Source organism: Juglans regia, chromosome 3 (assembly GCF_001411555.2).
Source record: "Juglans regia cultivar Chandler chromosome 3, Walnut 2.0, whole genome shotgun sequence".
NCBI lineage: Eukaryota > Viridiplantae > Streptophyta > Magnoliopsida > Fagales > Juglandaceae > Juglans > Juglans regia.
In genome coordinates this window covers 2287377-2312087 of record NC_049903.1, presented here as the reverse complement: position 1 = coordinate 2312087, position 24711 = coordinate 2287377, and the positions used below count along the sequence as shown (strand labels likewise).

Sequence of the window (24711 nt, the reverse complement as noted above, 5' to 3'; positions counted from 1 at the left end):
TAATATTATTATTGTTTTAGGATTTGAAAAATGTGTATTGGGATTTGAAAAAATTGAATTGTTTATTATATTTTGTATGGGGATTTGAAAAATATGTAATGATGAGATGAGATGAGATGAGAATTTTGTGTTTTGGTTTTGGCCCCAAACCTGCCCTCAGTTTAATTTTAAATTAAATTTAATATTTAAATATTTAATTCTAAAATTAATAAATTCATCTTAATTTTAAATTTTTTTTATATGTACGATTTATAATTTTTTTTAATTTAATATATCTTTTTAAGTAGAATTCATATTTTTTCAACTTTTCGTAAAAAGTATTAAATTTATGTTAATATTTACATATATTTTAAACTCAATTTAAATAGACTCCTTACAATTTTTTTTACTATTCAACTCATTAATATTAAAAAGAATTGAATTCAACTCAATATTTAAACGCAGTTTAATTTCACTTAAAAAATTTTCTCCCCTAAAAAATAATCAGTTTTTTTTTAGAATAACAAATAATTAGTTACGAAGTGTAGATTGGATCTAAAAGTAAAATTATAAAGTGATGAAATTTGATATCTTACGTCAAATATATTTTAAAGTAAGATTTTATAATTTAGTATATGATCAATTCTCGTCAATTTATAAATTTATTTTTTTTATTATAAATGAGATATTTCTTTTTAAAATAAATAACTCACTAATACGAAAAAAAGATTTTAAATAAATTAAAAAGATAAAAATAAATCATATGATTAATAGGATCTTATGTTATTCAAAATCTTATAAATATAATCTTTAATATCTATATATATACACACACACTAAAAGAGATACTAAAACAAAAATATTGAAGTTGGTTTGTTAAGAGTTTTTTTTTTTTTAATAAATTTGTATGATATACTATAAATAATTGATCTTGCCAAATTAAGTAGTTTTTTAACATCCTTAAATTCATTTAAAAGACAAATAAATTGTTTATAAATATAAATATAATTCGCCGATAAGCTTGAATTTGACTCGCGGCCAAACAAAAATTAAAGAGCAAGCCTAAAAAAAAAAAATTAAAGAGCAAAATTCAACAATCTACTATTCACCATAAAGTCCTGCCAAAATACATGCGAGAATCTCCGAAAGGATCCCACACACTAACGATTATGCCACGTCAATTTTTTTTCCTTCAAAACTCTATTGTCCCGTCCATCCCCTTCAGTTATTGTGCATGCTCAGTTATTGAAGAGTATGTCCAAACTTTAGTTCTTGAAATACACCATGATCAACTGTATCTCGGATCCACAATCCCGTCCATCTCGTCCCGTTCCAACTTCTAAGCAGAGTTTTTTTTATCTTTCCCGCCTTAAGCTCTTGTTGACCGTCGGTGAATGACTCGGTGTCTCTTGTTCTTTTTAGTTGTAGTTGTCCCTGTCATCGTTGCCGGAATTTACAGTCCCCGACGTTGCGCCGATAGGTATACGCGATCTGAAGGCAAGCTCTCGTACCCTATTTTCCATCACACGAGGTGCCCATTTGAAAGCATCTGAAGTATAGGCAACATGTTCATCTGAAAAAATAATAGCATCTGAGATGGGCATGTTTAAAGAATTATAAAAAAATTATGATAAGCACGTTTGTCAGATGGGCATCTCGTGTTTGGGAGTTTTGTTGAAAACGCTATATGTTTTGGAAGAAAACTAAATATGTATCTCAAGAAAACAAAAGTCTAGGCATACTCTTCAAATACGAGCTCTATATGTATTTCAACAAACGAAAGTATGGGCATACTGTGAGAGAAGTTGTGGGCGATGAGGGTTTGTGGGCGACGGTTGTGGGTGACGGAACTGCTGCGCGGGTCTAGGAAGGGAAATGGAGAGGGAACGGGAGGGCAGCGGGAGAAATTATCTCCCAAAGTTCAAAAAAATATAATAATAATAATAATAACTGACGTGGCAAAGTTCAAAAAAATATAATAATAATAATAATAACTGACGTGGCATTCGTGTAATACCGCGTAAGTTTGTGAAATCTTTATGTGAGATTCCTTTCTATTTCTATCAATTTCCTTCACTATAAAGGCAACAAGTTTATACTCTTGAGCCCAATTATTTTAACAAAATTAATATTTTTAATGAATCTCACAATTTTACAATAAAAAAAATTAGGTCTATAAAAAGAGTTATAAAAGATTATTTACAAATTAACTTCATTATATCTTTTTATTGTAAGAAGGAGTGGCAGAAGATGTTAAAATGACGAGGACCTGCCACCACTGCTCAACGTTTTAAATATGATAAATGTTTTGGGACTCGAATTTAGGTCTTGAATATATTTTTTTTTACTTAGTGATTAAGTAAGTATTTTTTAATGATTTTATGAATTTTTTATTTTTTAAAAATATTTATGATGATTAAAAAAATACATTAAATAAAAAAAATAAAAAAGCACTTTTCGGTAGGTTTTCGGAGATGTAGCACTGCTCTTTAAATATTGCGTAACGATAAAAAAAGAAAAAAAAAACTCATATTAAAGATTGTAACAATTTAGATAAATTTATTGGTTGTATGCTAAAAAAATAATATAGTCTACTAATGCTATCATTTAAACAATTATAATTTATTGCTGAGGCATTAATATAGTGCTCTGAAATTTGATTATTTGAACATAGCAGTACTTGATAAAGATGATCCTATTGTAACAACCTCCTAACAATGGTTACAATATATCCTATATAAGTAATAGGACTGTACAAGAACTTGAAAAATCGACCAGGACCAACTCAGATCGGCTGTCGGAGCTTAGAACTAGCCGGAAACTGCAGAGAAGCAGTCGGTTGGCAGTGGTAATTTAACAAAATCAACGTCAGCCGATTTGGTTTGGGTTTGAACTAGGAAAAAACCGTTAAACCAGCCGATGCCATATGCTTATATATATTTTTTTCATATATATCGTTCTGAAACGACGTCATTTTACTTATATAATTAAAAAAAAAACTAAACTAAACTAAAGGGAACGACTTAGGCAAAACGTCGCCGTTTCTACCTAGGGTTTAAACAACATGTGCTCCAACCTCCCTTTATGCTTCTCCGTCTAGAGCCCTCATTTTCAGACTTCTTTAATTTTCATCATCTCCATTCTCTAGTGGCAGTGGCCCGACCTCCACGTCTCCGGCAAACGATGCAGTATTTATAATCTCACTCCAATTCCGTCCCCCTCATGGAGTCCACCACACGTCGGTGTTTTTTTTAAGATATGATTTTCAGTTTTGCAACTTTATCATCATATAAAAAAGAATGGCCCAAACCGATAAACTGACCATGAACTAGCCAACAACCGATCCAACCAGTTTTAACCCCTTACACGATCAGTTTCGATTTTTGCATAAAACCAAATCGAGGGGGTCGGTTTTCACCCCTAATAAAAGCTAACTTAGTTCTATGATTTTGCGCCCTTGTATTGACCAGTCTATATATATATAATTAATAATTAAATAAGTGATTATTAGTGAATTTGTGATTTAAAAAAAATATTTTAAAATGATGAAAGAAAAAGGAAAAAATAACAATTTACACTAAGGACCCCAACAGTACACGCTGGGCGGCCTAGTAGCATGATCCTATACGTAAATGTATCCTTGTTTTTCTTTCTTATAGATTAAAAGCTGTAAATGAATTATGGGATTGTCTAAAAATAATACCTGCTATACCATAAGTTCCGTTTTTTTTTTGGAACAAGTATGGAGTACTTGAGCACTTGTTAACACTCACAGGCCACAGCTTGTGTGAAAGCCTCAGCATGACAGCATGTTCCATTCTCTGCAATGATAGATTTTAGATTCTCGTTTAGCACTTTCTTCGTAAATCTTTGTACTGGGATCTTTGTAGGTACCCTCCACCCCAGGCAGTGAGCCGTGTGAAGTCGTTAAAAATACAGCAACTGCTCGGTTGGCATACTTCCAATATAATCAAAAGTGGAAAGAATGAAATGAAGTAGAATAGGACAGAGATGTCCAGGACTCTCGAACAACTGAAGATTCGCTTAAGTAAACAAAAACACGGGCAGTTCTGGTTTCAACAAAAGCATCTCAATCATGCACTAGTGTCCGTCCAAGGTTGCAAGGGATTCCTTGAGAAGTTTCTGGGCCTCCTCTCTTCTCCTATACAAGCAAATTAATGACGGCAAGAACAACATTAATAAGAACTTGCGAGCTATTTTCATCACTACAGAATCATTTCTCAAGGCAATGTGGCAGTACCCCTTCATTTGAGAGGAAGGGAGGGGGGCGGGGGAATCTGATATGATTAACAGTTAAACAATAAGAAAGGATCCTATCAATGCTTTTAGATGATGCTTCAGATATTGCAGTATGGTGCAAGAAATATAACTGGTGCAAAACAAAAGATAACAGGGCATATGGTGCCTGTCTACTTAATCATTTGAAAGAATAAATTAAACTAGTTCAGAAGATGTGAACATCTGGGAACTGGACATTTGCATTGTATCAAGCAGTGTCGCTGAGACCCTGACATTTGAGCTGGGTTAGGATTGGTCCAGAGATAGTTAGCCTATATGTCATACGCTGCCTTCTAATTTTTAAGGAAGAAATTGCTAGCAGTTAGGCCCATGCTGAGCACAAAGTGGAGCTTAATTCAACCATCAAGTTTTTACGCTTCCACGTACAGAGATTAATGTATCTTCTAGTACCACTACAACACTGTACCATGTTATGTGAAATCGAGAACATTTTTTTTTTTTGGAGAGAACAGAATTTCAACGCCATTATCCCTCAGTCTTATGCCTACAAATCAATGATTATGGCACTGTAATTCAGCCGAGCCATGTCAAGGAGTAGACTGCTCAATGTTAGGGTGAGAATTAGAGCTCTATAATAAAAGAAGAGCTTGTTTTTTAGCCAAACCATGTGATAAACGATTGTGATGGCATCATTTTCATAACCTATGAGCAAAGCTCCAAAAAGGATAGGGCGAGGCTTGCTTTTCTTGCATGTAATTTATAGAAACAAAAACCTAAGTCATCCCTTCAATGATCTTTGAAGAGGTAAAGTCAAGAAGTGCAAATTTATTAAGATGTTGAAAGGACAGAACATACTTATTTCAAATTTGGGGGAAACAAGACAGAATATTTTAAGATTTTAATGGTACCTCTTTATATCCTCGACAGCTTGTTTGCGGCATTGTATTTGGAGTTCTAGAATGTGAATTAATGTCGCTCGAGCCTAGAGGAAAAATGCATTAGATGATCGTGGATTCCCAAACCAACCAAAATGAATGATTTTCAAATACTCAAAAAATAATAATTCACCTGATGGGGACGCAATGAATTGAGAAGGTGGTGTATGTTCTTAAATATAAGGGATATTTCCTCCACTCTCCTCGCATATTGTGATGGTCTCTCAACAAGAACATCTGCAAGCTCCAAAATATGCAGCTGCAATTCTCTGTTAAGTGACCTCAGTTCCTTCTTAAAATCTACAAAAGATAAATATTTACAATTATTGCAGCATATTTTGATGAAATATGTAGGTAAGCAGATGATACAGCTGTCACAAAGGTACAATCCCTCTCTATTGCCCAAAAACACAAATATATATATATATATATATGTGTGTGTTTGCACATTATTTTGATCAAATGATCACCCAATGTATTGCCCCAAAGGTATATAATGTGGTCAAGATATTACCATAAGGGCAACCACTAGAATTCCAGATTAAAAATAAAAATACAAGCTATTCACCTGCCACATCCAAATTAGTTTTGAAGATGGGGAAAAGAATCTCTCTACAAAATGCTACACTTCATTTTTTATTGATATGCTTGTAGGGAGGATTATTTGACAAACAAGAGATGGAAGAGGATAGTATACATTAATTAGTTAACTTTACTGATCCTTATTTGAAATAAAAGCTTCTATTCTTGACAAAGAACTAACTTTCCAGAGGGAACAGATATTACTTATCAGATTCAGTCTTTTTAATAATTAGTATTTAGTACTTGCAACTGCTGCAGGTTCATACCAATATTTGGTCCTTTTGGGTATAGCTGGCGCACTCCCTGCTCTTCCAAGTTCGGAAGCACATCATCAGTCTACATTTCCCAAAGAAAAGACTTATTAGATTATTAAGTAACAAGGGAGATCAAATCATCCAATCACATTTTTTTTTTTTTGATAAGTGAGAAGAATTTTATTGATCCACATAATTAGGCAAGGCCCAAGTATATACATGAAGTATACAAGAGATGAACATAATTACAAGCTAAGAGATGCATCCAATCATTTTTTTTTTATAATTAATAAGAGTTTTATTACCAAGAATAGGCATAGCCACACAGGAGGTATACAAGAGGAAATACCTACATACAGAAGCTAAAAAGACACAAACAAACTAAAATAACTCCAGCATATCTTCACCATTCATTACAATAGCCTCAGCCAATAAACATAAAGTTTTGAAAAAAAATTCCCTAATTTCTTTCAACGACCGTTCTCTGTCTTCAAAACATCTCTCATTCCTTTCTAGCCATAAACACCACATCAAGCACAAATGAATCATTTTCCAAATGGTAGCAATACATTGACTCCTCCCAACTCCTCTCCAACAAGCTAATAAATCGACCACTTGCTTAGGCATCACCCAAGCTATACCCATCCTTCCAAAAATCTCATGCCACAAACTTTTAGCCACCTCACAATGTAGAAACAAGTGATTTACTGATTCGCCCTCTTTCTTGCACATAGAACACCAATCTACTACACAAAATCCACGCTTCTGTAGATTATCCGTAGTCAGAACTTTATATGAGACACCAGCCAACAGAGAAAAGCCACCTTACTCAGAACCTTAACTTTCCAAATGCTTTTCCAGGGATAATCACATACACCTTGACAGATTAATGCATTATAATAGGAATGAACAGAAAATCTGGAATTTCCTTCATGAATCCACATCAATCTGTCCTCTCTTCCTTGGACAATCTTCAACTCATATATTCTACTAAAAAAATCTGAGATAACATTAATTTCCCAGTCATTCACATTTCTCACAAAATCAACATTCCATTGAATACTATAATTCAAGAAATAGATAGAATCAGCCACAGTTGCATCTTGCTGCCTTGCAATCTGAAAAAGTGAAGGGAAAACATTGTTGAGAGCTGACTCACCACACTAATTGTCATGCCAAAAATGTATTCTTGATCCATCCCCACCTTAAATTTGACATGTTTAACAAACTTCCCCCAATCCATTCAAATTGACTTTCACAATCCCATCCCATAAGCACTTCTTACTTCATTTGAACACCATCTCCCCCACATACCCCCATATTTAACATCTATTACATTTTTCCATAATGCATCCCTCTCTAAATGATATCTCCATAACCAATTCCCAAAAAGAGCTTTATTGAAAAGTCTCAAATTTCACACTCTCAAACCTCCACTCGAAATCGGTTGACATACCTTATCCCAACTCATCAAATGATATTTCCTTTCCTCCCCTTTAACCCCCCCCCCCCCCCCCCCAAAAAAAAAAAAAAAAAAAATTCCGATAAATCTTTTCAATTTTAATAGAAACCCCAGCTGGCAAAGGAAAGAGATGAAGGAAATATGTTGGAAGATTAGACAGCATACTCTTTATCAAAGTGATTCTACCTCCTTTAGACAAATATAACTTTTTCCAGCCAGCTAACCTCCTCTCAATCACGCCATCCCAAATCAAAACAGATTTGTGGGGGCCCCCAGGGGAAGACCAAGATACCTTAGAGGCATCGACAATATCTTACACCCCAAGATATTAGCCAAATCTGAAATATTCGAAACTGAGCCCACCGGAACCATTTCAGACTTGGTTCAATTAATTTTAAGGCCTGAAACAGCTTCAAAACATAATAAAAGAGCTTTTAAAGACCGAAGCTGTTCTTGATTGGCTTCACTAAAAATTAATGTGTTGTTGGCAAAAAGGAGATGGGAGACTTTTACACTACTCCTAGAAATTGAGAATCACAACCCACCCCAAAACCCAACAAGAAGCTACCTCCTACCACCGCTTCAATCATTCTACTCAAAGCATCCACGACAAGGACAAAAAAGAAAGGAGATATCGGATCTCCTTGTCTCCAACCACGTGAACTATTAAAGAAACCAACAGGGTTGCCATTCACCAAAATGGAAAATCTCGACGTAGAAATACAATGCTTAATCCACATACACCATTTCTCACCCCAAAACCATATCTCCCCAGTAAATACAATAGAAACTCCCAACAAACATGGTCGTACGCCTTTTCCATATCCAATTTAATCAAAACTCCAGATTCACCCATTTTAATTCTATTAGCCAAACATTCATTTGCTATCAAAAAGGAATCTAGTATTTGTCTTCCTCTCACAAAAGCATTTTGCGACTTCAATATATTCTTTTCCATCACCACACTCATATGATTGGCCAGCACCTTAGATATTATCTTGTAAACCCCATTAACCAAACTAATTGGCCTGAAATCTCGCACAGCTGATGCCCCCACCTTTTTAGGAATCAAAGCTATAAAAGTAGTGTTGAAACTTTTCTCAAATTTCATAAAAGAATGAAATTCCAGAAAAACCTTCATAATGTCTTCCTTCACTATATCCCAACAAACTTGGTAAAAGGCCATAGAAAACCTGTCCGGACCGGAGCCTTATCTTTTGCCATTCCTTTAACAACATCAAACACTTCTTCTTCTTCAGAAACTCTCCCCATCCATTCAGCACTTGCTTGGTCAATAGCATCAAAAGACAGTCTGTCTAGCTTTGGTCTCCACAATATTCTTCCTTGAACAACTTCTCATAAAAATTGACAGCATGTTCCTTGATGGTCTCTTGATCCGAAAGCATGTTTTCACCATCTTAAATAACTTCAATTGCATTGATCCTTCTATGAGAGTTCGCCATTTAATGAAAATCTTTTGTACATTTATCACCTTCCTTCAACCAATGAACCCTAGATTTTTGCCTCTAAGAAATTTCCTCCATTAAAGTGATCTTTTCCAGTTCAGCTACCACCCCTTGTTTCCTCTCCAATCATATATAAGTTAAAGGACTTCGTAAAATTCACGCATTTCATCATTAAAAGAAAAAAGGAATCTGCAGGACTCCCTCCCTCTCTCGAAGAACAACCAGGGACAGAATTTTGCAATATATTCAACACAAGTAACTTCGTCAATACACTTCACATTGAAAAAGTAGAACTGGGAAATAAAACTTGAAACATTAAATTTGCAAGGGAGACTTAAAATATAGGTAATTCTCACCGTGTAGTTGCCACCAAAACAAATGTAGGTCCCTTCAATAGGCGGGGGAGGCTCAGGAGCTGATTTTGGGTTCTGTAAGTAATCTCTGTAAAGTCTGTAGTATGGTGGTGGTGGTGGATATGTAGCCGTAGCCATTACAACCTCTTCTCAGTCACACCCTAAAAGTAGTTTTAGAAAATGATTATGAAATTCTCACAGATAAACATCTTGGACTCTAAAAAAAAACCTAACGGCTCTGTTTGGATGCCAAGAAAAGAAAATGCCAGAAAAAATTATTGACTCCTCCAATAAATAATTTGCCTCTTAATCGAAGCTCTCAGATAATTGAAATTTTAGCAACTTTACGCAACCCAATTTCAAATAAAATTGCAATCCCCCATTTCCATGCTGAGAGACACATCGGGGGCGCAGGGGGGGGGGGGATCCAATCCTTTCTTGCAAAATGCTTGACACAAAAATCAACGCCTTTGTTTGGTTTCTGAGAAAGCAACACAAAAAAACTAGAATTTAAAATGTTCATTTTTCAGGACCTAATTAAGCTAAAACCTAAACTAAGTAGAGCTAAGTTCTAACTATTTTTTTTATATAAGTACTTATCAAAAAATTAAAAATTTATTAATATCAATAGGCATAATCAAGTACACTGGTGTATACAAGAGAGAACACCTAGCCCATAATAGAGTAACCCAAATGACCATTATACACCAAGCCCGATTGGGACAAAACGCTCCTCCCCACAGCAAAGCAACTGTAACTACCGCAACCCCTTGTTTTCACAAAAAACTAAGACACCACCCAAAACTCCCTTAGAAGCTACATTCTACAACATACTACGCCCGAAACTAATACTGCACCCGAAGCTACATTCATGCCCTCCCTCTAATCCTCCCTCGATTTGAACTACCTCTCTTAGTGTCGTAGTTGATTACCCAAGTAAGACGCTATAATTCTCTACTCTTCTTAAAACTTGATTTCGTTTCCAATAGGTGACCCGCCTCAATAGCAGTGAGTAGTGCTGTGAATTGGTCGTCAAATCTTCCCCAGACTCAACTCCCAACTGAACACCAGGCCCTAAACATTCCTCCTTGCAAGGCACCAACGACTAGCCCAAAATTTCCTCCACACCATCCTCAACAACACCCTTCTTACTGTCACAAGATGCCTAAAGAGATACCGACAAATTGGTTCTCTCTGTCATGAGTGGTGAGGCCATGGTCACCATTAGAGGTTCTGGGTTGGCGGCATACCCACAAATTCCCACCACCCACGAGGGTGTTGTCATTTCTTTGGTGAGAACTGGAGATGCGTCACCCACCGTCGATCCATTATGTGCCACTTCGGCTTTCTTGAAGCCTTAAATTTTAACTATTTGGCGCTCTCTCTCTCTCTCTCTCTCTCAAATTTTAATTACTGCTATACATGAGACATAAATCCATTGGCTGTGCCATTAGTGCGTGGTGGCACATACTACCGACGGCTCCATTGAGCCCTAAAATGGCTTTCTAACTATTTGGCTTTCTTGAGTTGAGTTTCTTAATAAAGAAGCCTTAAAAACAGCATACATCCATCCTACTCAATATGTTATTTTTCATTATCTTCCTCCTGTGACTGAGAAACCAAACACTACACCATGGTCATGGAGAAAATCGACAAAGTTGAGAGAGAACCTCCAATGATGAGAAGAAAGGCCTGCAAGTCACTTGCGGTGAACACCCAAAAGAGACGGGCAAATCTCCTACGTGCTATAGAACTTATTTTCTCCTGCTGTGACCCAAACCGGAGTTAGAACAAAATCTAATTAAAAAAACTAACCACTGCCAAATCTTAAAGTTATGACAATGAAGAACTTTTAGGGAGGAAAAAGAAGAAAAAAAGACCCAGAAACAAAATCAAACGTCAATAATTGTTCCTAACGAGAAAAGAGAGCTACTGAGGGCAAGTGTGGAGAGAGGAAATCGGAGGAAATGAAAAGGAGGAAGATCGGGCGATGCCGTCTGAGAATATGTTTTTGTGTTTAAAAAAATACAGTAGTGCTACGGGAAAACTTCTTTATATTAACCGCACACCAACTGAGTGGACTAATTATTATATTAATAAAAAAACAAAACTCACATAAAATAAACTGTGTTATTCTCTCTCTGAAAACAGATTCCCGAAATAGAAGTGTAGAAGTGTTCGTCCCTGTAATTCTTCCCTATTAAGTTCGAACCCTCTCCCCGATCACTGTAATGCTAGATTTTTGCCCTAACCCGGCAGATTTTTTTTGGTTGACAAATAATATTGAATATGGGCGTTAGAAACAGTTTTTTCGGGTCGAGAAGATACAAAGATGAATGTGCAAAGATCGAATCTTCAAGCCAGATAGAACCAATTCCAAAGCTGAAAATTTGTCTGGCGTGGAAAGTGGCCACTGTCGTCCAAGTATTGTCTATCCCTCTTTTGACAAAAATTCTAAAAGAAATTTGACTATAAAAGATCTTGAAAATGGAGGTAAAAGCCAGATTTTTAATTGCATGAATAGTCTAACTCTCCAAGAATCCATAAAAACCCAACTCGACAAAACCAATCAACCAGAATTCCTTCACTGCGAACACTCGGGTTCTCAAAACACTAACTGGCTCAGAAAAAATCCGGTTCTCCAAGCAAAACCCGTTAGTATAAAAAAAATCCTTCTGCTAACATCACCCAAACCAGCAAACTAAAAACTTGATAAAAAAAATCCTTCTCATCTCACTATTCTTCATCACGACCTCATTACAGACCAACAAATACGATCTCATCAATGGGAAAAGAAATCGTAGACTAAAGAAATATCCTAACTGTTCACAAATGTTACAGGGGAAAGGAGTTGGGAGAAAGGAGAAGAGGGATGGAAGAAAGGGGAAAAACAAGTGAACCTTAATGCTTGAGCTCTATTACGTGACCTGAGCTACGTAATTGTTTCGTCGTGGGTGAGCCTCTGGCGAAAGGAGATGGGAGAAAGGGGATGGTTCTTTGGTCGTGGGTGTGCAACAAATGAGAAAGGAAGGCTGTGATTTAGATGAAGATAAAACAGACATTTCACAAAGGCTGATGTGGAGGGTATGCGCCTATGCAGGCGTGCTTTGGGGCTTCTTCAGTGTGATGAGGTGTCACTGCCAGTGCCTCGTTAGCACGTACCCATCTCCCCGTGCGAAGCCCGTGCTGCTATCCGCTAAAGTCAGCGATGGCTACAAAGCCCGCAGCAAAGGTACATCCTTGAATTTTTCAAAAGTCTGAACCCTCTGAATTCTCTGATTATCTGGAAAAGTTTCCGGGTTTGAAGCTCTAATCAGAAATCCTCAGGGATGACCTGATCTGCTCTGTATTCAATCACGCCAACAGTGACATCCGAAGGGATCTTCTCCGATTAACCAGCACAGGACTAAGTTCAATTTTCTCCGGCATTCTGATCATTGCAACCAGGTACGTCTGTCATTGTCACAATATTAAGGGGCGGAAGGGTACTATTTATTTTCTCTGTCGTGCTATATAGGTCTTGAAGTATAGTTTCCTATTTTTCTTGCATTTGTGTTTAATTGCCTATCGTCACTTTCTGGTCCGGTTGCTATTGTAATGAATGTAGAGATCAGAGTGAATGTGGTGTTTGTTTTCTGAATTATGATTACTGGACATTGTCCCCAGCATTTTTTATGTTCATACAAATTTAAAAATTTTCTGAAGGAAAATTATGGGGAAATTCGGGATGATGTTTATTGCAGAGATTGCTTGAAAGTTTTTCCGGAAATGGGAATGCTATTATAGAATTACATAGGAACCAATAAAGAACATCAATGTATGAAGAAATTATGGATCGACTGTCAATTTGATTATTGATTTCCTGTGCAAGCGGAGAGTCCAGCATTTTCTTCACTCTTTTTGGTCAAGTGAACGTGGAAGAGAGAATCAATTTTACCATCGGTAGGAGTATATTTTCTTGTCTCGAGTGATACTGCCTCGCACGCCCTTTCGGATGTTTCTGGAGGACATAATGTTGTTTGGATAATTCTTTTAGGGAAAGAAGCAGACTACCAGCAGTGATTCTCACGCCATGGCAAGAGATTTTTTCCAGCCGAGTCCAGATAGTCCAAATTTTTGTATCAATCTCAATCCAAATAATCCAGTTTGCCTACTGTGAAGTATACTCCCATTATTGTGGTGAATGCAAGGGACGGCATCAGCGGGCTTGTTTACCCGAATCTAGGATTTGTTCAAAGAATAATTCTAAACGCAGTGCCCACACAGTGGAGACCCCACGCACTCCTGACGTGGAGACAACCGCGTAGGGTATGAACCGAGTCGTTTCATTTAAGTGGAAAAGGCGCCGCGGGAGACGCCATACGTATAGAAACAGTGCGTATTGAGCTGAAACTTGAGCTGATTAAAAGAGCTGTCGTACCCCTCCAGAGCCCTAATCGAGTCTGTTAGGGTTCTGATGGGGAGTTTTATGGAAGAAGAAGAAGAAAATGTGGGAGCTTTATTTGAGAAGGAGAGTATCGAAGGGCTAGGGCAAATGAGAATTAGAAAAGAATTGGGCATTTCATATGGGTGATGAAACGGTGCGTAAAGGGAAGGATGGTGCGATGTCGTTTTCATGCCTGGAGTCATTTACAGCGTTTTAGTTTGAATTGTTACTCTAAAACGCTATGTTTTATTAGCTGGATGTGTAAGGGTCTTTATGTCTTTTAATTGTAATTCAATTAGGGTCACGCAGATAAGATAGGAAAAGGAATCTACAATTCATTATGTGAAATCTAAACCATTTTGATATTTTCCTTTGGGAGGTTTTGAATTTCTCAAAAATCCAAGTTATCAGCAATGGAAACACTGTAGTTTTAATTTTCATCATCTTCTTGTGTTTACGTACTATTTTCGTAATCTGCCATTGTTTTACAGTTTACTGTAATAAGTCCTTACCAAGTGGTATCATTGAGCCTACGATCCTTAACATTTCTCTCGTATACACAACCCACAAATACAAAACCCACAAATACCATTATATTTCTTCCACAATCTGCCATAAACCAAAAACAAATCCTATTTTACCAACCAGAAATTCAACCATCTAGCCAAGCCATGGCCGAAAATACTAGATCCAAGCAGGATAACAAGGAAACCAAGCAACGCAGGGCAGAAGACCAGGAGAAAGCCATCCAACATTTGACTGATAGATTGGACCAAATGTCTGAGATGCTATGTACGGTATGGGAACAACAACAGTAGTTTTTTCCTGAAAACATACAGGAAAGGGAGCATGAGGGAAATGATAATCGAAGAGCAATCACAAGGGGAATCAAGTTAGATTTTCCTCAGTTTGACGGGAGTGACCTAGCAGGTTGGGTGTTCAAGGCAAACCACTATTTCGAATTTCATCAAACACATCCATCACAAAAATTACTAATGGCAGCATATCACATGCATGGTGAGGCACTTATCTGGTACAAATGCGCTTGGAACAGTGGGCAATTCACCAGCTAGGAGACTTTAACTTGCATTCTTCAAATCAGGTTTGGTCCCATCACGTATGATGACCCAATGGAAGCTTTGACAAAGCTCAAACAGACCTCTACAATATCAGCCTACCAAACTCAATTTGAAGCATTATCTAACAGAATCAATGGCCTATTAGATGCACACAAATTAAGCTGTTTCATTAGCGGGTTAAAGGATGACGTCCGGCTGCTTTTAAAAATGTTCAACCCCACCAGTTTAATTGGGGCGTTTGGGTTGGCAAAAATACAACAGGAGTATCTTATTAGTGCTCGGAAGGGGATGAAACCAGGAGGGGACAGGAGTATATTTCCTACGACTAATAAAACATCACATGGGGATCAATCCACTGAAGGCAGTAGTAAGTGGACTAAACCCTTCCAGCCTACACGGAGGATCTTTTCCACGAAATGGGATGAGAAACGAAAGAAGGGACTATGCTACCACTGTGATGAGAAATGGCATTCCAACCATGTGTGTAAGAAAACCAAGATTTATCTGTTGCAAGGGTGTGAGACCCTAGAGGAAGATCAGCCAGAAAGTGGTGATAAAGGGGGACAGTTGGAAGAGGACAGTGTGCTGGCGACTAAGGCCGAAGGAAACCCTAAAATCTCACTTAATGCTATTACGGGTACTCCTAGGGCAGGTTTGGGGCAAAAAACAAAACACAAAATTCTCATCTCATCTCATCTCATCATTATACATTTTTCAAATCCCCATACAAAATATAATAAACAATTCAACTTTTTCAAATTCCAATACATCTTTTTCAAATCCCAAAACAATAATAATATTAAAACTTAATATTTTAAACTTCAAAACAAAACACAAAATTCTCATCTCACCCCCCAAACCTACCCCTAGTCCAAGTATGATGAGGGTAAAGGGAACGGTAAGTGGAGAACCAATAGTAATCCTAGTGGACTCAGGAAGCTCTCACAGTTTCTTAGGCCCGGTGATTGCAAGGAGAGCAAATTTGGATATCAACCAGTCTACCAAGTTAGCTGTAAGGGTGGCCAATGGAGCCATTATTTAAAGTGAAGGCCATTGTGATTCTGTACCCCTAAAAATGCAAGGTACTCAGTTTTGTCCATCTCTTTACATTTTGGAATTGGGAGGTTGTGACATTGTGTTGGGGGTAAATTGGTTGGTAACTCTTGGTCCTATTGTATGAGATTTTTCGAAATTATCTATGCAATTCGAAAATGGCAGTCATAAGGTGGAGCTTAAAGGATTGGAACCCACACCAATCTCTCTTGAAGGTAGTAGCAAGGCAATGTTGGCCTCGATGACTAAGGGAAGAAGGTTTTTGCTACAAATCCAAATGGAGTCAAAAGTGGATAGTGTAGTGGTGTAGAATACTGAAGTTAGTGAGCTGTTGACACAGTTCCAAGGGGTATTTGAGGAGCCTAACGAGCTTCCTCCGGTAAGGGACCATGACCATAAAATTGTTTTGAAAGAGGGTACCTCACCTATCTCAAATAGACCCTATCGATACCCATATTACCAGAAAATCGAGATAGAGAAGATAGTGGCAAAGTTGCTGAAAATAGGGGTTATTAGACCCAGTTCTAACCCTTTTTCCTCACCTATACTGCTTGTACGGAAGGCTGATGGGAGTTGGCGCATGTGTGTCGATTACCGCACACTAAATTAGCACACAATCAAAGATAAATTTCCCATCCCGGTGATAGATGAGCTACTGGATGAGTTGGGTGGGGCGATGGTATTTTCAAAATTGGATCTCAGATCGGGATATCATCAAATTCGGGTGGTACCCGAGGACATCGAGAAAACTGCTTTTAGAACTCACGAAGAGCACTACGAGTTATTGGTAATGCCCTTTGGGCTTATTAATGCCCCGTCCACTTTTCAAGGGCTTATGAACCAAGTATTCAAGCAGTTCTTAAGGAGGTTCGTACTTGTGTTTTTCGATGATATTTTGGTGTATAGTAGGAGCTAGAAAGAACACTTACAACATTTAAAACAAGTGCTGGAAGTGCTACAGCAACATCAACTGTATGCGAAGATCTCTAAGAGTAGATTTGGGGTAGAAGAGGTGGATTACTTGGGGCACATCATATCTTTTGAAGGGGTCAGAGCAGATCCAAACAAGATTAAATCTATGCTAGATAGGCCATCGCCAAAGAATACCAAGGCCTTGAGGGGATTCTTGGGTCTAACGGGATACTATAGGAAGTTCATCAAGGGGTATGAGGTACTTGCAGCTCCATTGACTAGTTTGCTTAAAAAGAATAATTTTGGGTGGACTTCATATGCAGAACAGGCCTTTAATAGGTTGAAAGAGGTGGTGACTCAACCTCCGATGTTGAAACTTCCTGATTTTACTCGACCTTTTATCATTGAGTGCGATGCTAGTGGTACAGGAATTGGGGCTGTCCTAATGCAGCCAGGACAACCTATTGTCTTTTTAAGCAAGGTGTTGAAGGGTAAAGCTCTCCTCCTTTCCACCTATGAGAGAGAACTGTTGGCTTTAGTAACGATTGTCCAAAAATGGAGGCCCTACTTGTTGGGACAGTCATTTATAGTCAAAACAGATCAGCAAGCGCTGAAATTTTTACTGGAACAAAGAGTGGGCACAGAAGCACAACAGAAATAGTTTACTAAATTGATGGGGTATGAATTTAAAATTGAGTACAAGAAAGGCCAAGAGAATAGAGTGGCTGATGCTCTTTCTCGAAAGGAAGGGGGGAGTTATGTCGTCGAAGCAGTATTTACTCAGATTACACTTCCTAAACCTGATTGGGTAGAGGAACTGAAACTGAGTTACCAATTATCTCAAGAGTTCAAAGAGATTTTTACAAAGGCAGGAGCACAACAGGAGATTTCTAAGGGAATCTCTATCATACAAGGATTTCTTTTAAAAAAGGGAAGACTGATGCTGGTACCGGGAACACCTTTCATCAAGAAGGTGCTCCATTACATTCACAATGACCCAATGGCAGGCCACACCGGGTACCTTAAGACCTATCAGCGAGCTAAGAGGGATTTCTACTGGACTGGTATGAAAAAAGACATAAAAAGATGGGTGAAAGAGTGCGAGGCGTGCCAAACAGTTAAACATGAGACTATTTTTCCTGCAGGGTTGCTCCAGCCACTACCCATCCCAGAGCAAGCTTGGACAAACATCTCTATAGACTTTATAGAGGGCCTACCCATTTCAAAAGGGGCCTCAGTGATTCTGGTGGTAGTTGATAGACTCACTAAGTATGGTCATTTTATGACCCCATCACACCCCTATACAGCTTAAGATGTAGCTCAGATCTTTATGGATACAGTTTTCAAATTGCATGGAGTTCTTAAAATAATTGTGTCTGACCGTGACTCTGTTTTCTTAAGCTCTTTTTGGAGAAGTTTGTTTGAATTGCAGGGAACTACATTAAACTTTAGTTCTGCCTATCACCCTTAAAGTGATGGCCAAACAAAAGCTTTAAACAAAAACCTAGAGGGTTATCTAAGGTGTTATGTGGGACAGAAACAAAAAATTTAGGCACAGTGGTTACCCTTAGCCAAGTGGTGCTACTATTCAAGCTACCATAGTTCAGCAAAAATGTCACATTTTGAAGCTTTATATGGATATCCACCCCCGAGACTCATCTCTTACATAACCGGGACATCAAACAACGATGCAGTAGACAAGGACTTACGCAACAGATCACAAATGTTGGAGCTTTTAAGGCAAAACCTTAAGTCAGCTCAAAACAGAATGAAAACATTTGCAGACAAGAAAAGAACCGAGAAAGAGTTCAAGGAAAGTGACTGGGTCTACCTATGCCTTCAACCTTACCGACAGAAGACAGTGGCCGTGCGTCACAATTTGAAGTTATCCCCAAGGTTTTACGGACCTTTCCAAGTGATCCAGAGGTTGGGATCCGTGGCATACCGACTGGAGTTGCCTCCCACAAGCAAGATACATCCTATGTTCCACGTGTCCTGTTTAAAGAAGAAAATCGGTGAGCAAGTTCAAATCTTGCCTTCTCTTCCACCTACAAACGGAAATGGGGAGATTTTACTAGAGCCGAAGAAGATATTAGAGCGCCATATGAAACAACAAGGCGATCGCGCAGTGACGGAGGTACTGGTGAAATGGACGGGAGCGGCCATGGAGGATAGCACATGGGAGAAAATATGGGACCTCAAAGCCTTGTACCCACATCTTGTGGGCAAGGTCTTGTAAGTGTGGGGGATTTTTAGGGTTCTGATGGGGAGTTCTATGGAAGAAGAAGAAGAAAAGGTGGGAGCTTTATTTGAGAAGGAGAGTATCGAAGGGCTAGGGAAAATGAGAAGCAGAAAAGAATTGGGAATTTCATATGGGTGATGAAACGGTGCGTAGAGGGAAGGATGGTGCAATGTCGTTTTCATGCCTAGAGTCATTTACAGCTTTTACTTTAATAACGTACGGTGTAGTTTGAATTGTTACTCTAAAACGCTGTGTTTTATTAGCTGGATGTGTAAGGGTCTTTATGTCTTTTAATTGTAATTCAGTTAGGGTCAGGCAGATAAGATGGGAAAAGGAATCTGCAATTCCTTATGTGAAATCTGAACCATTTTGGTATTTTCCTTTGAGAGGTTTTGGATTCCTCGAAAATCCAAGTTATCAGCAATGGAAGCATTGTAATTTCCATTTTCATCATCTTCCTGTGTTTACGTACTATTTCCGTAATTTGCCATTGTTTTACAGTTTACTGCAGTAAGTCCATAACAAAGTCCGTCATCCACTTTGTGCTTCGGAAACCTGTGAGAGATTCTCTACAGCATTTTCTGAGGTTTTCCAGTCGATGGTTTTTGCACTGCATCCCCTTCGTCTTGCCCTAATTACCTCCTTCAAGGCTTGTGTTGTTCGACATCCCTGAAAATGTTCCGGCCACTGAGTAGAGACATAGCTTGTGTGATCTCAAGGGTCTTACAGGAGAAGTTGGTATACCGAATTTCTTTCATTGGTTTCTTCCAAATTTCATAGTTCTTTTTTTTTTTTTCGAAAGAAGTTTCTTCCAAATTTCTAATATTGTCTTTAACATACCAATAAGCTAGAATTTGCTATGTATTAATTCATACAGACAAACCGAGATTTAATAGTACATTTTCATCTTAAGAAACGATATAGGGGAAGAAATTTTGTTTTGCAAAGGAGTATATGATGTTTGCCAAATTGGAAAGAAGCTTGTGGAGGAGGCAAGTGTCTTGGGAAATTTCCTTACAATTATTCAAGCAATAAATGAAATGTGTTTGATGAAAGTCCCATGTGAGAAGTTTGATGAAATGTGTTTGATAATGTTCTTAGTCAAGTTTTCTTGAGAAGTTTGTTGTTTTGGCTCTATAATGGACACTGCAGGGGCGAATGGCATGCCATGACATATCTATGTTTATACATTTTGGCAGTGGATTTCTATTTGTTTTAGAATAAAAATGATTTTGAGCAGATAAGATGCTTTGGAGGGGCAGATAGACATTTGTGTTTCTATTCCTCCTGCCATTGCTGCTAAGCAGGGAGGGAACCATTTATTAAAAAAAAAAAAAAAATCATCTCCGATATGTTGAAAATAGGAAATAGGTAGGGCCGAATTGGGTCTTTTCGGGTTAAGCTTAATTATACTTGGAAAGAGGAATAGCATGTGGCATGTGAAAATGGTGCATAGACAAATATCGACGAATACCACTTTGTTCGAAGTGTCTTGCATGAAGAGACAGAGAGCGGGGTTGAGCCAAGAATGAATTGCCGACATTTTGCCGTGAAAGCAATATGCTTTTGGCTCGGCCTTTGGTCAAGTCCTTCTTGGCTCTCTACTTCTCTCCTGCCAGGCCTAAATCAGATGTACATGCATGTCTCTCAAACATACGCCCAGAAATGTGCTGAATGGCAAAGAAGGGAGAAAATAAACGTGGCCCGGATAGGGAAATGATTTTAAAATAGAGGGTGAGAGTAACGGTTCCTTACCTGGTCGGTGGCGGCGTCTTCGGTTGACAATGGTCTTGTGGTGGTCGGTGCGGCAGCAGAGCTGTGATGAAAGCTGTGGGGAGGACGAGTGATGTGCTGACCGCGCCCAAAAAGAGAACGCATCCCTGAAAGCTTACTGGCCGACGGTGGTGGAGGAGAAGAGATCCAGTCGACGCCGGCGGACGGAGCTGCAGAGGGAACTCGAAAGCACAGGGAAATTTGGTACAGCGGGCTGGGCGGAACTCAAATAGAGGGAAACTTTTTGGTCATTGAAGAGAATATGTGGACAACGGAGACGTAGGAAGAGTGCCCGGGGACTGCATTTCAGAGACTGTACGTAGACGGACTCTTGTTCAAATAGGAGGAGATTTTGAGTTTGACCTTTTGGTGAGCTCGATGATGGGGGATCTGATCGAAATTAATTTTTTAATAAAATGATGTAGCATTCTAAGCACCTGCCACGTCAGCCCATTGTAAACTGGCTGTAAAAGAAGTTTGGCGGCTATCACTACCCATTCTAATTTCTCCTAACTAGCAATGATTTTATTGGAGAAGAAAATTTTTGCAGGTATCTTTGAGCATGGATCTTCCTACAACGAATGTGGAATTTGTACCAGAGAAGATTGAAGACGGCAAAGGAGGCCCATCGTTCAAGTGTGATCTTTCTGACGCAACAATGGTTCACAAAATAGCGCAAGTGTTCATCCCAGGATTAGCAACTGCTTGTGTTGACAACACAACAGGTGATATGTTCAGGACCCCCACTTCTGTAGCTGTTGATACAAGAAAAGAAATGGTGGAATATCTTATTCAAAGAAGTGAATCCTTTGTTGCCGAATCTGTTATCTTAGAAGGTGGACCAGAGGCGGAAGTAGCTGACCATCCCTATGATATTATTTCTGATTTTATTGATGACTTTGCAAGTTCAAAGAGGAATTTTTTTAGTCGGGTTTCAGGATGGCTACTGAGTGAAAAGAGGGAAGACAATATAGACGATTTTGTTCAAGAGATGGAGATAAATGGGTTTTGGTTGTTAGATAGGAGGGAAGCAATTGCACAGACTTTGCTCAAGAACGTTGACTTCAAGAATGCATTTCACTGCAACATGAAATTCAACACTTCAGAAGAGCTTGCTGTGCATGTTCATTACTGCAGCTTTAGATCTATGTCTTGCACAAATGAGGGTTGTAATGCCAGATTTTGCGCCAGTCACTTGGACAAGCATGATTCAGTTTGTCCCTTCAAGATAATTCCATGTGACCAGAAGTGCTCAGACAGCATCATGAGACGTGAAATGGACAGGCATTGCTTAACTGTCTGTCCTATGAAGCTTGTGAACTGCCCCTTATATGCTGTGGGTTGTCAATCCACGATCCCTTGCTGTATGATTGAACAACATTGTTCAGATACTATTCGTTCACACTTGCTATATATTCTTCAAGGTGTTCACAAAGACGTATCTGAAGAGGATCTGAAACGAAGGGTGGAGCAACTAGAAAAGGTGAGCTTTAACATGTATTTCTTATAATTTTGTTCTATGGTTTTTTTACATAAGAGAGCAGCTGACATGATAAATACAAGTGATCTATAGCATGCCACGCTTAAGAACCTTATATTTTACATATCATCTGCTCCCAAAATTCAGAGGCAAGGTTTTATTTCCAATGGCTTCCTATGGCAAAGTTAAGGCATACTAACAGTTTCCATTCACATGTTCTCTACTAAAAAATAAATGTATGAAGCCTTTATCTGCTTGGTATTGTCAATTGTGTAATAAATTTTGCTGTGTAAATGAGTTCGTACTTTAAAATTTTAAATATAAGTTCAGTAGAACTTGTGGAAGTGGGAGAAAGTATATGGTAACACACTTGAAAGTTGCTCGGATGGTTAGAGTGTGTAGATTTGCATCCTTATTTGCCTGATTGCAAATGGGACTAGATACTGATTTTCTATTCCCAAGTATTGGCACTTCTGAAGTCTCCATCTTTGAATTGCATCATTTTTTTTTAACCCTGTTTGCTGCTGATACAATGAAGGCTACTTTTGGCTGCTCAATATTTCTTACTACCTCCAGGAAAGTGGGGTTAATGTTGTCAAAGGATGGCTAAAGAATGTATTATGCAAATTCAGACAATTTCAGGATTAAGTAAAGATCTTTAGATGCTACTGTATTTTGAAGAATGTGAAAAGATGGTGCAAAGTTGAGTAAAACCAAAATGTTGTTGGTCAACAATCATATGGCATTTAGCGACCTGATCCACTGTCCTGCTCTTCATTTTCTTCCAGTAAACACAAGTCACATTTTTGTTCATGTTTTACCATTTTTCAGTATCAGTCGGAATTGATAGGATTGTTGAGGGACGAATGCTACTCATCATCCCACACTACACACTTTACATATTTTAATATATATATATATATATTATTCTTACTAAACTAATTGAGTTGTTTTACTCATCATCCATACACCACATATTTGTTATGGAAAAAAGGAAAATAAATAAATTAAAGATGTGTGGTGTGTGGTGTAGGGATGATAAGTAGAATTTTTCTTTAGATAACTATGAAGTATTAGCTACACCGTTGCATATATTAAGATTTTTCATGGTATGTATCAGGCAGCACCATCCAGTCAGCTAGCAGAAGCTCGAGATTTGAGATCCTTAACATCAAAAGTCAAGGATCTCGAAGCAAAGTTGGGGCCATTAGAAGTTCATGTCAAGAAAAAAGATAGTGAAGAGAAATTGGAGATTTCGAAATAGAAAATGCATTGGAGAGCCCACGCCAATAACAAAGACAGTTGAGAGAGAATGGAAACTTCAAATCTAGCAAATACTTCAAGCGAAGCCGAAAGTTCGAAGTTAGGCCTGGCAATCGGCTTCCCCTTTTTTTTTCTTTTTAAAAAAATAGAGAATCTCATTCATCAAGAAATGGAAGTCTTCCAACTTTCTGGAGAACAACTTCGCTTTTTATTTTTTAAACTACTCTGGAGTGTCACTTCATATATGGTTGTTCCTGGGTCAACGATGGCTTGATAAATTGGGGTAACTTGTTCTTTTCAACTATGGAGTTGTACCGCTATCTAACATTTTCTCTGTCCACATGGTGAGATGCATGTTGACCATCCTAACATTCGAATTAGCTGTCTCGAATTGTTTAAATGGATGGATCTTCTTTGGTGAGATGCCTTGATTTCATCATATCTGATATCAAATGATTAATAAGCTATTTTTTATTTATCAACCAATTATTTAATGTAACGTCGAAAATAATGAAAGCATGATGGTTAAAATAATAATATTTTTATTTTAGAATATAATGATTTATTTATATTTATTACTGGATATGAGTCCCGCACCTTGACTTCGTTATTAATGAGACTTCAATTCTGACCTCCTATTCACCAAACATTATGGAAGTAAGCATTTACCTCTAAGAGCATTGGCAAATGGCAAGTCCAAATTAAAAGCAAACGTGGGAGAAAAAAACATCTACATTGGCCTAACTAAACTTCTCAAGTTTGAAAAAGTTGAACAACTGATCGAAAACCATGCACGTCTCTATCCTGTACAAGGCCTACAAATATTCTATTCCAATACCCATGAGAGAAAATAATATTTTCATTCACTTGATTTTCTCGACATTCTCGTATGGATTTACATGGAGGTAAAAGATTCTCTATTTCTTTGTTGTGCTTATATTGTGTCTATTGTGGTATATTTTTGTTGAGCATTCGTGATGTCCCCTGCTGCGATGGTTTTGTGCATTTTTTTATGGCCCTGCCCTCTACTGTGTTGCTTTTGTGCATTTTGTTATGGCCATTGTCCTCTGCTTTGACAGATTTAATATGGCCCTTCACTAGTAGATCAAATAACTTGCATGCTTTAAAGTGAAAATTGTTTACTTGGCTTATTCAAAAGTGAGTTTTTTTAATTGGAGTTAGATGTCATCAA

General features: G+C 38.0%; 2 protein-coding genes across 7 annotated transcripts; one reads left to right on the top strand and one right to left on the bottom strand.

Moving 5' to 3' along the window:
• Nucleotides 1-1108: 1108 nt before the first annotated feature.
• On the bottom strand, nt 1109-20871 carry LOC109011910 (mediator of RNA polymerase II transcription subunit 7a-like). Of its 5 annotated transcripts, none has more exons than XR_004801036.1 (7): nt 12192-12314; nt 9295-9452; nt 6023-6092; nt 5308-5474; nt 5148-5221; nt 3683-4141; nt 1109-1552 (listed from the first exon to the last, which is right to left on the bottom strand). XR_004801036.1 is itself a non-coding variant. In XM_035687968.1 (7 exons), exons 3-7 carry the CDS (start codon nt 9427-9429, stop codon nt 4081-4083), a joined length of 507 nt encoding a protein of 168 aa, XP_035543861.1. In that variant the 5' UTR covers nt 9430-9452; nt 10962-11055; nt 12192-12306; the 3' UTR covers nt 3532-4080. The 5 variants fall into 5 exon arrangements, 4 of the variants coding, with proteins under 4 accessions (XP_035543861.1, XP_035543862.1, XP_035543863.1 ...); XM_035687968.1 differs by lacking the exon at nt 1109-1552 and adding an exon at nt 10962-11055 and having other exon boundaries at nt 3532-4141; nt 12192-12306; XM_035687969.1 differs by lacking the exon at nt 1109-1552 and adding an exon at nt 10962-11058 and having other exon boundaries at nt 3532-4141; nt 12192-12304.
• On the top strand, nt 12399-23658 carry LOC109011909. 2 transcript variants are annotated; one of them, XM_018993294.2, is made up of 4 exons: nt 12399-12523; nt 12619-12738; nt 21327-22259; nt 23377-23658. In XM_018993294.2, the coding sequence occupies exons 3-4, from the start codon at nt 21339-21341 to the stop codon at nt 23518-23520; spliced, it is 1065 nt and encodes a 354-aa protein (XP_018848839.1). In that variant the 5' UTR covers nt 12399-12523; nt 12619-12738; nt 21327-21338; the 3' UTR covers nt 23521-23658. The 2 variants fall into 2 exon arrangements, with proteins under 2 accessions (XP_018848839.1, XP_018848840.1); XM_018993295.2 differs by lacking the exons at nt 12399-12523; nt 12619-12738 and adding an exon at nt 21063-21145.
• The last annotated feature ends 1053 nt before the right edge of the window (nt 23659-24711 follow it).